Source organism: Gavialis gangeticus, unplaced genomic scaffold (genome assembly GCF_001723915.1).
Source record: "Gavialis gangeticus isolate Ggan-Ray unplaced genomic scaffold, GavGan_comp1, whole genome shotgun sequence".
NCBI lineage: Eukaryota > Metazoa > Chordata > Crocodylia > Gavialidae > Gavialis > Gavialis gangeticus.
Genome location: NW_017729002.1, coordinates 18,184,775 through 18,198,863, shown reverse-complemented (window position 1 = coordinate 18,198,863; position 14,089 = coordinate 18,184,775). Strand labels below are relative to the sequence as shown.

At 56.1% G+C, this 14,089-nt stretch overlaps 1 protein-coding gene across 1 annotated transcript; it reads right to left on the bottom strand.

The window, feature by feature from the left end:
• Positions 1 to 328: 328 nt before the first annotated feature.
• On the bottom strand, positions 329 to 13,617 carry GLIS2 (GLIS family zinc finger 2). The gene is made up of 7 exons (XM_019507561.1): positions 13,435 to 13,617; positions 12,448 to 12,736; positions 11,075 to 11,247; positions 8,574 to 8,750; positions 7,885 to 8,018; positions 6,094 to 6,212; positions 329 to 5,679 (listed from the first exon to the last, which is right to left on the bottom strand). The coding sequence occupies exons 1-7, from the start codon at positions 13,438 to 13,440 to the stop codon at positions 4,865 to 4,867; spliced, it is 1,713 nt and encodes a 570-aa protein (XP_019363106.1). The 5' UTR covers positions 13,441 to 13,617; the 3' UTR covers positions 329 to 4,864.
• Between the last annotated feature and the right edge of the window lie 472 nt (positions 13,618 to 14,089).

The following is a 14,089-nucleotide window of genomic DNA, read 5'->3' as shown; positions in this document are numbered from 1 at the left end:
GCCAGAAGGCCAGTCATGCTGGTCCTGCATAGATGGAGAGCAGCCAGCTTGAATGGGCAGCAAGCAGAAAGGACCAGGGGGCAGTGAGGTGGGTAGCCTCGTCCTGCAGGCTTGAACGCAGCCTGCTTTAATTCCCAGAGCCCCATGTGCTGCCTGCATGCACCTTCCTGCCTTGTACTTGATAAACACCTGTCTGCTGCTGGCAGTATCCAGCTGGTAAAGGGAGGTCAAGGGGTGGGGGCCACAAGGCTGTGGCCTGTGCTCTGCATAGCTGGAGGTTCTCAAGGTGGCACCAGGGGTACATAATCACAAGCCAGGATGTCTGAAGCAACTTTTCAACTCACTTTATTGTTTTCTTAATAAACTCCCCTCTCCCATGGAGGAAGACAGTGTTATAGTCATTAGCTTATCTCTCCTTATTTCTTTATTTTTAAAGTCTATGCTAACAGCAATGGAGCCAAGAGAAAAAACAGAAACTACAATAGAAAGGCACTTAGAAACCGTTAAAATACTGATGTCCTGGAATGTGTGACAACAAACCAACGAACGGAAAAGAAACGTACACCGGCCCTAGCAGGCCTAGTCTATCACCAAGTCACATGCTGTGCTAAGGGTAACCCTTTGAGTGGCGCACTGCTCTTCCGGCATCAGCTCATGCTCCCCGATGGGATGCAGCAGCCGCAGCCCAGGCTCCCCTCAGCAACCCCCGTGGGCTCCCTGGAGCCAGGTGTTACCAAAAGGGGGCTGGGGGACAGAGAGGCCAGCTCCCTCAGGCTGCCTGGCTGTGGGGATGGAGCTCTGGGATGTGGGGCTGGTGAAAGTCCCTGATCCTCCCAGTAGACTTTGAGGGCCCATTGCTCCACCAGCTGCATTTGGGGGTGGGGGGGAGGGCACAGAGAATACACCCAGTGATGCAGGGCTGCAGGAGCCCCACTGCTCAGGGGAAGGCAGTGTAGCAGGGGTCCTGCTGAGGGGCAGCTGAGAGGTACACAGGACCCCCTTGTGGACAAATAGGGGAAAGAAAGACACAAGTGACCCCGCTGCAATTGAGGGGCAGTCAAAAGGTAAAATGAGGGCCCCCTAGGGAGGGGGCAGTCCCAGGGCCATCTCTTGCCGAGGTATAAGAATCCCCCAGGAGAGGGAGTGTCGGTGGGCAGTGCAGGGAGGGAGGGAAGCCGAGGAGCCTGCACTGCGTAAGAGCTGGGCAGGAAGGTGGCTTCTACACCTGGCCCCAGGAAGTGGGGGTGGGCAGAGCCGCCACTCAAAGGGCTAGTCAGTCTAACGAGTTTACGTAGCTTATAACGGGCCTTGCGGCTCTGCGGTGTCTAGAACAGCTTATGGTGCGTACTGTGCAGGTCTGCCTGGGAGGCAGGCCCAGGCCTCGCCAAGCGGGCACCAACACAAATGCCTTGCTGCAGCTCTGTGGCCACAACAAGCCCCTGCAGCCACCCTTTTTTCTTTGGCCGTTGATGAACTTCCAGAACCCTTCAGTGCAGGGTCCCAGGTCTGTCCCCATCTCCAACCCCCCACACAGACTGTCCTGTGATCCCTTCTGACCCAGCATCGAGCCAGGCCCCACCGGGCCCAGGGTGGGACAGTCCATGCTGGGAACTGCAGATGCCACAGGCCACACTGCTGTATGGGGACATGGCTACAAGCACATGGGGCACTCCCTGCACTGCACTTCTGCTGCCCCTGCTCTGTCCACTGGCCTGGCTACCTGTTGGCTCCTGCCCCTTCTTGAAGTGACTGGCCCCAGCTGCTCCCTAGCTGCTCCCAGGCGTGGGGCCTGATGTGGTTTGGTGGGATGGCTACAGCCTCCCAGAGCACAGGCTTGGGGGCTCTGAGCACAGCACCTTCCATATGCCTCACCCCACCACCTCAGCAGGGTGCTGCAGGGCAAATTGGGGGGTGAGGGCTGCTCTTCCAAATAACACTCTTTTGCTAGGAGGTAGGGGAGGAAGGCCCAGCCTGTTGAAAGCTCTTGCACCTTCCCCAGCAGCTGACACCCCTTCCCCCTGTCCACAGCTGAGCCTGTTGAAAGCAAGTGGCTGTGACAGGCACGTGGCTGTTCCCCCTCTGCCCTGCACATGAGTGAGCTGGGGCTTGAGCAAGGGGATGTGCTTGGCCTGCAGGAAGAGAGGTGGTTATTTCTCAAGCTGTGGCTCCTGTTTACTCCCTGCTGTGTTCTTCCATTCAAGGCCAATTGTGTGTGTGTGTGGGGGGGCCTCCCCTTAGCTGCCACTTGCTTTCTGTGGGGACCCAGGCTTAGGAGTGACTGGTGAATGGGGATCAGGGCTAGGGCTCCAAGGGGGTGAAGTGGTCCCAGTCCTTAGCTCAGGAGTGCAGCAATATCCTGCTGTTGGGCACAGGTTCTCTGCTGGCTGAGGCAGGACACAGCTGGCTGGCATGCCAGCAAAGGAAGGGCCATGGCCTCAGCTTGCACAGGCAGCAGCATGGACAAGCATGTGAGCAGAGCTCAGTGCCAGGTCAGAGAGGTGTCAGGGCTGGGGACACTGATGGCACATGGGGGGCTGAGTTGGGGAGGAGGCCAATGGAGTCATTCCTGGGAGCAGCCAAGGTGCAGCCCTGTGTGAACAGGCCAAAGCAGTAGGTAGGCACTGACCCAGGTTGAGCCTGGGGGCAGGCAAAGCGCACAGGGTGTCCACAATGCCTCGCAGTGCTGGGGGAGGGGTATCAATTTGCCTGCTCCAGTGTGTTAAATGAGGAACTGCCCCCTCTCTCCCCAGACCTGGGTACCCAGCTAAAGGGGCTGGGGTTCACGCCAAGAAAAGAGGGTGCTTCTGTCCCATGCCGCCTGCCAGCCGCACATGCTTGCATTACATGATAAGGTACTAACATAGCTAAACACAATGGCGCCCTCGCTCCTTGCCAGGGAAGGTGCTGCGGGGGTCCAAGCCGCATACTTAGCCAGTATGCGTTGTCGCAGGTAGGATCCGGGGACAGGGGAGGCAGTTCTCTCTGTGGCACTGTGTGGGGTCAGGGAGGGCCATCTGTCTCCTGGTCCAGGAGAACCAGTGTAGAAAGGAGCGGAGTCGATGCAGTCCAGCTGAGGGTCTCCCTGATGCCTCATCGCTGCCCAGTGCCTCAGCTGGCAGGGCTCAGCTGTGGCTCAGTTCTGCTGGTTCCACTGGCACATGGGACCCTGGCACTGCATGGGTTCATTTGGGTCATGCACACGATGGACACACACAGAAAGGCTCCTCAGCAGGTTGTGGCTCGTCCATGTCCACATCCTGGATGCTGCAAGTGGGGCTGGATGTCCAGCAGAGCAAAGCTCAGCATGTTAGTGGTGTGGGTATTTCTGCCTGGCTGGGCCCTTCACTGCCAGGGCTGAGGGATGCCATGCTCTGGGCAGGGCAGGGCAGGAAATCCCCCGATGGATCTGTAGGGAGCCTAGCTGCCTGTTGCAGGTGACGGTGGGAAATGGGGGCAGGTCACTCTGGTTGCTGTGCTGGCATCCTCTGCCCCTGGCTGACTCCAGCTTCTCCTCCCTCCTGCTGGGTATGGTGAGGAGCTGGCAACACTCACCCTGGGAGCCTCTGGATGTGGGGTGTGACTGGTGCCAAGACCTGAAGTGGACACAAGGAGCTGGCAGGGCCACTGCAGAGGCAATGCCAACCAGGACCTGACTCTCTTGGAATGGGTGGAGCACATGCCTGCGCCCATGTGGGTGCCCATCCCAAAGCGTTCTCTAAGGCTGACAGGAGGAACCAAAGGTTTAATTCCCATCACTGCAGAATTCAGGCAAAGCAAGGCTGTGGTCCGGGTTGGCACCATTCACTATCAGGCAGCCATGTCTCTGCCAAGCTGACTGACACAGGACAGGTGGTGGGCCTGGTGCCAAGGAGCAGCTGTGGTTGCAGGAACAAGGGTGACATGAAGCTTGAGGAGCCACGGCCTGCAGGACAGTGCGAAGAGAGGAATCTGGGTGACTGATGGGACCCCTCACTTCTGCTCTTGGCTAGAGGCCCCCGGCCCACCAGGAAACCTGCCTTATGCCAAGAAACCTTAAGGTGCCAGGGCCCGCAGAGGATCTCTGGGTCCAATGCTATGGAAACAGCATCTCCTTCTCCACCAGAAACCAGCCTGCTCCTGTGCCCGATCTGCAGGAAATGCACAGTGTAGGGGCAGGAGGAGTGGAATGGGCATTGGGAAATCACTGCAGCAGCCATATGGCTGAGGCCTCAGGCTGGAGGACACCTGGTCAGCACCATGGGAGAAGAGCCCAATACGGACCTGTCAGAAAAAGGGGGCACGCCTGATAAATAAATACAGATGCTTGCTTCTGCCTGAGGCCTGAGCCAGACGAGGCCACCCAGTTGAGTAACCCCGCTCCCTCTGAGGGACAGTGGGCAACACCACACTCAGGCACCAGGCCCAATCCACTAACACAGTCCAGCTTTATCAGCACACTGCCTCCTGGGTCACAGCCTGGTCCTAGTCCTTCCTCCATCCAGGCTGGCTCTGTCAGGGGTACAGAGCTTGCTCTGGGATGCACCCAGCCTTGATACTGGCTAGCTGGATTGCAGGAGGTGCAAGGTGGGGACATGGAAAGTTGCTGGCTGGCACGGTCCCATGAAGAGGCCTCTGGAATAGACAAAGCCAAGCCAACTGGTGGGGCTGGGCCATCATCAGCTGCAGGGACTGCATGGGGATTATTGCTATTCTCAGAAGAGTTGGTTTCTTCTTTCGTGAAGGTTAACAAGACAGAGCTGAAGTCCAGGTAAGAGGTGATGGGAGAAGGGTGCAGGGATGCCATTTCTCCCTGTCCCTGCTTGGATCTGCCCATTGAGCCACAGGCCAAAGGGTGCTGGGCTTGTGGCTGGGCTTCATTCACCTTTCAATTCACCACAGCTGGCTTCAGCAGGACGGAGCCTGGGGGGATGACCACCCACCCAGGGGGCAGAGTATCAGAGCTGGACATGGAGTTCATGCCGGTGGACAGATCCAGCACCGTCCCAGGCAGCAGCGACAAGCTTTCTGGAGTTGGCCTCAGCCTCGATAGCTCAGTCCTCTCACAGGACTCCTTGCGGCTCTCTTGCCCCTGAGTTTTGATGCCTTTGGCCCCTCTGGTATCACCTGCATAGCATTTCTCCACTTCTGTCTTCCCCCCACCAGCCAACAGGGACACAACTGGAAGCCCCAGGCCACCCGCTGCAAATGGAGATGACAGCAAGGGGTTCTTGGCCAAGTTCAAGGGTGCACCATTGAGGGAGAGCACTGGGCTGGGCAGCCCCGGCAGTGTAGCAGAGCCCACTCCACTGCAGGCTAAGGTGCTGAGATCCAGGGGTGCTGGTGTGAGGGGGATGGGCAGGGATGCACCCAGGCCAGGCAGGCCATGGTTGCCAAAGATTGCAGCCGGGTTGGGGATGATGATCTGCGCCCCATTGACATAAGGCACTTCTGCCGAGGCGACAGGCGTCTTTGGGGGCTGGTGGAGCTTGAGCATTTCCTGCTGCTCGTGAGACACAAAGTGGCCATGGGCCTTGATGTGCTTGCGCAGTGAGCTGGGGTCTGTGTAGCGCTTGTGGCAGCCAGGCATCTTGCAATAGTAGGGCTTGTCCACGTAGTGTGTACGTGTGTGCTTGAAGCGATCACTGGAGTTGGAGTAACGCTTGTTGCAGCCCTCATAGGGGCAGATGTAGGGCTTCTCGCCTGCAGAGGGGAAACAAGAGCACCGGGATCTCCCACAGGTTCCCAGAGCAAGACGGGTCCGAGAGCACAGGTATGAGCCCTGGGCCTTCACCTCCAGGCTACCTCCAAGCCAAAAGCAATGGGACATTCTCACTGCCAAGGGGCCCATGTGAAAGCTACTGCTGGGCTCAAGCCAGTTCCCACAGTAAGTGTCCCCAGCTCCAAAGCACCATTGCTAGCAGCTGCCCAGCCCCAGCAGACCCCAGGAAGACAGAGAACTCTCATCTTGCAGCACTACACAGCACCACAGGGGCTCCATGCTGGATACCTGAGCTGAACAGGATGAGGGAAGCACCTTGCTCTCTGGCACTGGATGTATAGTGAGCAGAGTCAAGCCCAGCAAGGAACCCCTCCCCTCTTTCCCTGCCAACTGACCTGTATGTGAGCGGTTGTGGATCTTCAGGTTCTCCAGGCGGGAGAAGCTCTTGTTGCACGTAGGGCAGCGGTGAGGTTTCTCATTGGTGTGGGTGCGAATGTGGATCAGCATTTTGTACCTGTGTAATGGGAGAGCAACAGCTCTGCTGCTATGAGCAGGCCTGGCAGGGCCCAATGTCCAGGGGGACTGCAGGGGGCATGCCATTCCTGCCCCAGGAACTCTAGGACAGAGCACCTGGGGAACTATTGTTCCTGAGCCAGTGCCTCACTTCACAGAGCACACAAGCAGGCCTGGACCCACCCCCACTGGACAGGGAGTGAGGTAGATATGGTCACCAGCACACAGGGGAGGGGAAGAGGATGGTGGAGGGAAAAAGGAGGAAGGGGAAGGGCTTTCTGTAGGTTATATGAGGAATAGGGAAAAACCTGGAAGCCTCCACCCAATTAATCCATCACACAGCCTAATCACTGGGTCCCAGCAGCTTTCCTGTCCCACAGTGACAAGAACATATGAACAACCATTTACTGGGTCAGACCGTAAGTCCATCTTGGCTACTGTCCCATGTCACACAGTGGCAAAGAGTGGATGCTGCAAGGGACAAGTGAACAGGGTATGATCAAGGGCTTTTCCACTATTCCTCTCTCACTTTCAGCCTCCAGCATTTAGAGTCTAGGAAGTTCTGATACAGAGGCTGTATCCCTAACTCCCATGGTCAATAGCTACTGATGCACCTTTCCTCCAAAATGTATTAAGTCCAGTTTTGAATCTGGCTAAACTGCCAGCTTCCCCAGCATCTGGTGGTAATGAGTTCCATGCTTTAATGACACTCTGTGTGAAACAGAACTTCCTTTTGTTAGTTTTAAACTTACCACCTACTAATTTCATTTTGTATCCCTTAGTTCTTGCATTGTCAGAGTAAATAATAAATCCCTATCAATTTCTCTTCACCATTTAGTATTTTGTAAATTCTTATCATGTCCCCCCTTAAGCATCCCCTTTCTAAACTGAATAGGCCTAGCCTTTTTAGTCTCTCCTCACATGGAAGCCCCTCCATACCACTAATCATCCTTGTTGCCCTTCTCTGTACCTTCTCTAGTTCTTCTGTATCCTTTCTGAGGTGTGGGGACCAGAATTAGGCACAGTATTCAAAGTGTGGATGCCCATCATAGAAGTAGGGTCAGAAGGGACCTTGTAGATCTTCAAGTCCGACCCCCCGCCTGGGTGGGAGAAAAGACTGGACTCAAATGAGTCCAGCTAGGTAGTCATCAAGCCTCTTCTTAAAGATCCCCAGGGTAGGAGCCAGCACCACTTCCCTAGGAAGTTGGTTCCAGCTCCTAGCCGCCCATGTATTTATAAAGGGGCATGATGATACTTTCCATTTTGTTTACAATTCCCTTCTTAAAAATCCCTTACATCTTGTTTGCCTTGTGATGGCTGCTGAGCTCCACACTGATGTTTTTATCAAACTGTCCACAATGACTCACTAAGCCTGGATCCCCAGTGCCTGTCCTGTCCAACAGGTGTCAAGTCCACAATCTTCTATCCCACTCCTGAACTCCTGGACTTCCTACTCTCCCACTTCAGGAAAATTCAATGCAGGTGATTAATTCTGGAGAAGCAGAAATCCGACTGGAAACTCTCCATGTATCATGTCTCTGAACCACCACAGCTCGTGACAACACGGCTGAGTTATGTTCCTACTGAGAGTGACTCCTTAGCCACCTCCTGCAGTGCCATCTGGACTGCAAGTCACCACCCCTGGACAATGTGTCCTCTGTCCCATACCCTACCTGGCATTAAAGCCCCTGCCATGGCGAGCGCAGCCTTCCCAGTGGCAGCAGTAGCCAGCATCCTTCTCTGGCTTCACGTGGAAGTCATTGACGTGGTCCACCAGGTCTTGCAGCAAATCAAAGAGCTGATTACACTGTGGGCAGGAGGAGCAGGGCGGGGGTTAGGGGACATGCCAGCTACAGGCAAACCACCACTCTGGGAACTGCATGCAGTTTCTAGCTGGAGGGGGTCCAACTGGGGTCAGCAGGGCAGGCATAAGCCTGGAGATCTTGGCCTGGACTTCTTTGAGCTGTGAAATCTGTTCCCATATTGCCAGGTTCCCATCCTGCAACCCAACACTGTTCTGTTGTTCTGTGCAGGAGGAAGAAGGTACCTATAGACACAGGTTGGATTCTCCAGCATGTCTGGAGAATGCCAGGGCACAGGTAGGACATGGTGTATTCAGATCCACAGATCAACCACATACTGCACAGTCCCCATGAACCAAGTTACACATCACACAGCCCCCTTGGCACCAGAGCATGCACCACACAGCCCCTGTGACACCCAGGTATGCATTATGCAGCCCCTCTCTGTAAAGGCTGTGTCCTGGTTTACTGTAATGTGCTTCCGTGGCTGCAGTCTCTGTTTACCCCCCTCCCAGCCACCTGGAGTGGACACCATGACACACTGGAAGACCCCTACTCACCTTGGACCATCGGCACACCAGCTGTTTTGGCAGGGATAGCTCTGGGGACAGGCGCTTCTCCTTGGGGGGTGTCAGGAAGGCTGAGGGGGGCAGGTGCAGGGCACCTCCAGAGCTCAGTGGCAGGAAGAACTGGAAAGAGCTGGGGATGCCATCAATGTAGCGCAAGGACTGGAAATCCTGGGGCAGGGCAGACCAAAAATGACTGGTTAGAAGCCCCAGCTCAAGGACACTGGGAGCACCCAACTGGCTGCAAGAAGACGGAGCAGCTCCTTTGGCCAAACTAGGGCTGGCTCCATGGGGGCAGCAGAGCAAGTGACTGGGAAAGGAGAGAGCCTCAGCCTACAGCAGGGGTAGGCAACCTCTGGCACTTGAAGACATTTTGCTTGGCACATGCACCTCAGGGCGGACAGCGGAGAAGGGGCTGGGGCTGTACTGCCACTACAAGGATTGGGCCCCTCATAGCTTCCCCACCATCTTCCCCTGGCATGCCAACATCTTACAAGTTGAGGTCGCAGGTGTTTTTGGCACTCTGCCCAAAAAAGTTGCTGACCCCTGGCCTAAGGCACTGGGAGGCCCCTGCCTCAGATCCCAACCTTCCTTGATGCAGGTGGTCACTGAGCAACAGGTCTCCATGCTGCCCTTGTGCTAATGCTCGCTCACCTCACACAGATGGGTCCTGGAGCCAAGTCAAGGCCAGTGCTCTCCAGACTACTGTGGAAGATGGCATTTAAACCAGCTAGACCCCACTGAGCTCCACAGGGGACCCCTGTACACAAAGCACCCAAGGGATAATGGTGCCAGGAAATGTGGCCACTGAAATGAATGAAAGCCCAGCCCTAGCACCAAGTGGTGCTGGCTATATGGTGACCTTCCATCCTGCTTTTCCCAGGACAGTGGATTTTGGAGGCAGGTCCTGGGCATGGGGTGCAGATTAAAATGAACATCCTGGCCTGGCCTGTTGCAGCATACCTCTTTGCCTCTACCTTTCCTTGCATCAAGCCACTGACTTGGGAAGGGGGAGAGGCAGTGTCCCAGATGTCCCATATTTCCAACTGGGATGGATGATCACCCTATGCTGGAATCACCATACTGTCCTAACTCAATATGATCCCTGGGAAAGCCAGCCCCTGCCCTGCTTTGCCCTCAGAGGAAGACAAGGTAATATAGATTCTGATTTCTCTACCAGGCAGAGCATCTCTGGATGGCACAGTGCCAGGGGCTGGTCAGGGCCAGAGAGCAGAGCTCAACAGATCAGTGACTGGGTATGATCCATGCTGGCACTGCCTCACAGGTTACTAGGGTGCTATGCCCAGGCTGGGGGTGGACCTGTTGTCCCACACACAAATGTAAATGCAAGTGGCAATGGGCCTGAAGCAATGGGAACTCTCACCCAGGCACAGGCCTACTCACAGTCACTCAGGATTGGACCTCTGTGGCCAGACAGGGCTGCATGGAGATGGGTATTGCTGAGGAAGTTGCCAGGGGTGGAAAAGGAAGAAGGCAGACACAGCACAGCACTGCCCAGAAAGAGCAGACACAGGACCTGAAAGCCAGCCACAGAGAGGCTTGTTGCATGACTCTGAGAACCAGCCTCAAGAGGAGAGCTGCTGGGTGAAGAGCTGGCTAGAGATGGCTGTGGAACTGTGGGCAAAGCCACTAACTCCTGCTGTTTGATTTCCATGGTGTTCTGGGAAACGGGACTTTGTCCCTCCCAAGTAAATACAGGTGGTTGCAACAAAGAGGTCCCTAGCTCCAGCAGCAGTTTCTCTCACTAACAGAAACAAGGCTTGAATACTGGCGCACAGCCTGGGTTGGAAAAATTAACAGATGGCTTGCACGGTCATAGTCCTGGGCAGCTGGGCTGTGCCTGGGCGACCCCACTTCCTAGAAATGGCCTCCCATGCCTGTTTCCTGGGGCCATTGCCCACTCCTTTTAACCATGTGATAGGTAACTGGCACTGCTAGCCTCTGCCATTTATCCCCCCTCTTCCTGCCTGCTCACTGCCCTGCTCACTCTGCTGCCCAGCTCTGCCCCAGCTGGCTCTTGTGCCTGCCCAGCCTGGCTCTACCCCGCACTGCTGTCCAACCCATTCCCTTTGAGAGGATTACAGACTGGGAAAGACACTTGCACCCCCAGAATGGACCCCAGCCTATTCCTGGGGGTAAAGGCCAAGTGAGTTACCCACATACCCTAGCAGCATCCCTGGTCCTATTGCTCTGGGCAGCCTATTCCCACTGCAGGTCAGCTGCTGGTCTAGAGTAGTAAGGGCTCTAGAGATGAACTATGACTGGCAGCCACAGCATCAGTCCAGCTGCCAACCTTTGGTAGTGCCAGGGCAGATCAAACAGGCCCTGTCCAGGGTGACCCTGGGAAAGCCCCTTCCTGCCAAATACAGAAGGAAGGAGCTGGGCCTGGTCATTCACCCACTGCATTCATAGGCATTTGTTCCCTGTGCCTAAGACCCCAGTGCTCCTTGTGCCAGGCCTGGCGTCTCACTTACATGTGGGGTGGAGGATGTGGGCAGGTCACCACTGCTCTGCCGTTCAGGGGATAGTGAGGTGCTGCCGCTAGGAGAGTCCAGGCCTGACGGGGGAGACAGGCTCAGGTCCATCATGGGTACCGAGGAGAAGCGGGCATCCCGTTTGTCATGGAACTTGGAGTGTGCCAGGAGGCCTGAGGGGACACAGAACCAGCCAGGGCAAAGGGTGAGAAGCAACCTCCATGTTCCCTAACATCCCTCATTCTCATGGCTTCCTCACAGGACTTCCCTCTCCACATCCCTGCAAGAGTGCATCCACCTCTGTGCTGGGGCACAGCAGTGGTCTGGCAGCCTCGGGTGAAAATAACCTGGACTACTTTAGTGTCCATCCAATGTGAGACATACATGGTGGTGTCATGACATTGCCTTCCCCACCTTTGCTTGTCTTCATCTACTTTAATTTCCCTGAGTGCTGACTCCAGTTCATGACAGCCCAGCAATAGATGGGGCAAGGTACTGATTGCTTGGGGCCTGGGGCCAGGCTGTGCCCCAAATACCCCTTGCCCTGGCCAGGGCATCTGGGAGCTGAATCCTTTCAAGCAAACAAGGCACTACCTAACCCGAAGTGGGCAATTATTTGGGCTGGACAGTCACTTAGGGCATTTTGGTGAGCTGTTGTGGGCTGGGTGAGCGCCACCAAAGCTCACCAAAACCCACTAACTAGCTCTGCCGCAGGGCCCAGCCCTGCACTGTCACCACCCAGCAACCCTGTACTGCCCTAGGGTCTCTACAGAGACCAGCTTGGCATTGATGATGCCTAGAGGGTGCACACAGGTGCAAGTGGTCACTGCTTGCTACCAACACTGCTGGTAGCCTCTGTGGGTGGTCACTGGTTGGTGCCCACCACCTACCCCCCTTACTGCCAACACCACTGTGGCCACCTGCAGAAGAGCCTTGGGTAGTATGCGATGTTCATGCAGCCCAGGACCCCTGCAGGCAGGGTACACTGGGCCATGCAGATGGGATGGGGCCACAAGTGGTTGGGAAGCAGCCTCTGGGAGCAGGATAGGTAGGCAAGGTCAGGGCCAGGATCTTGGAGCAGTGATAGTGTTGGGGGGCCCGGGGCAGAACCATGATTCACTCCCAGCATGTCACTGCCCATGGAACAGGAAGCAGGACTGAGGGACCAAACACAGGCCAGATAAAATTCTTTGGTGGGCTGGATCTAGCCTGTGGGCCATATTTTGCCCACCTTGGCCCTAACCTCTCTTCCACTCTGCACATGGAGGACAGCATGAAAGCATATAGTGCCCGCTTCTGCCCAAGCCCAGGTGGGTGCTCCTAACCCTGAGATTTCAGCGGGACCCCTGCCCTCTGCGGGCTGGGGCCCTTACCAGCTGGTGGAGAGCTGGGAGAGAGGGGGCCAATCACTGTAGTGCCATCATCTGTAATCCTGAGCTCACGGTGCAGGGCCCGGTGCTTGGTGCTGGCCAGGCCCCTCTCGCGTTTCTCTCGTGCAGCCCGCAGCTTAGAGATGCTGAGCTTGAGGTCGAGGGGCTCATCCAGGGAATGCATGATGCCCAGTGCCGGCCACGAGCAGCGTCCTTCACCAGGGAGAAGTTGTCTTCCAGACCTGGCTCCCTCTCCAGCCCAGGGAGGGAGGTGCAGTCTCGACTGGGTGGCCTGGAAAGGAGAAGCCAGGGGAGAGAGCAGATGAAGGGTCTCCTACTATTGCTCTGACCACACTTTTTTTTTTTAAAGAAATTTTTCATGTTCCAAGCCAAATCAGACAAATCAAGTCCAAATCCATGAGTCAGTCCAGTACCATAAGTGGCCCTATGACTGGCAAATATCCTCCACCCCTACCAGGGGCTTCAGATATTTCCAGCGTTTTTTTGGCAGGCATCCTACGTGCAGGCCCAAGGCCGGAGGCTCAGGGTTCAGATGCCGCCAAGTTTCGCCTGCCCTCAGTCATATGGCTACAGGAGCAAGCTAGGGAGGAGCCTCCAATTTCCATAACGTGGGCTTTAAGCCCCAACACCTCAGCAGGTACTAAACCACACCAGAAGAACAGTTATCCTTGGGAACGCTTAAGGCAAACTGCCTTCTTGGACCCAGATACATGGTGTTTCCCCTGCCTTCCACACACTTGAACAAAGGATCACGCACTCACCCACCACTGGAAATGTCCCTGCCTGGTACCAGGACCCTGCAATGGCTCTTAAATGGGCGCTGGAAAGCAAAAGCCCAGATCTGAAGACCTATGTAGAATTCTATGTAGAAAATGGGGACAGCCCTAGAAATGTCTCTCAGTCCCACCCTGAAGTCCTCTGCACCAGCCCTGTGCCCCCTCCAGTTCCGGGGATGCCCTTCCTCCTGACCTGCATTCTCCCTGGGATTTCAGTACCCGGCCCTCACAGCTCTGTCGATGTCCATCAAGTCACCCCAGTGGCTCCTTGCCATCTGCACCCTGAGCCCCTCCTGAGCAGAGCCCCAAAGGGAGGACACTGAGTCTATCACACATTCTCCTTGTGCAATCAGGCCAGATTTTAGTGCACGCCTCTGGAGCTGAACAGCTGGTGCATTGGGTGACTGAGCTGCCACATGCCCCTCCCACCCTGCACCACCACCGCCCCTCCCCCTCCTCCAGCTGGGCCCTAGGGGGGCGGGGCTCCTCTGCTGTCACTTTGTCAGCACTTCTCCACTGGGGGAGGCAGGGTTCCTGGATTCCCTTCCCTCCTTGGCTGTGTCCCTTCTCCTGCGCCTCCCTCCCCTTGGCTCTTGATCAAGGGCTGCATTTTTCATCTTGCTGCATGCCCACTCCCCGGGTTGTGGGGAAGGAGCGTCCTTAGTCCTAAGGTCACTGAGGAGGCCTCAGGAGCCAGGCTGGGCTCAGAAGCTGCCTGTTCCTCCCAGGGCCTAACACAAGGAGAGGAGAGCAGGGCCAGGCCAGCAAAACTGGCTTGGCTGCTTCAGGGCCTACAGCAACCCCTCTGCACAGCCCTGCCCAGGGCCAGCAAGGAGGGTTGGGGATGC

Coding starts and splice junctions, on each gene's coding strand:
- GLIS2 (XM_019507561.1), bottom strand. Junction 11,248..12,447: donor TCCCAGCTCTCCACCAGCTG/GTAAGGGCCCCA, acceptor GTGTCCCCTCAG/GCCTCCTGGCACACTCCAAG. Junction 5,680..6,093: donor CCACAACCGCTCACATACAG/GTCAGTTGGCAG, acceptor TCCCCTCTGCAG/GCGAGAAGCCCTACATCTGC.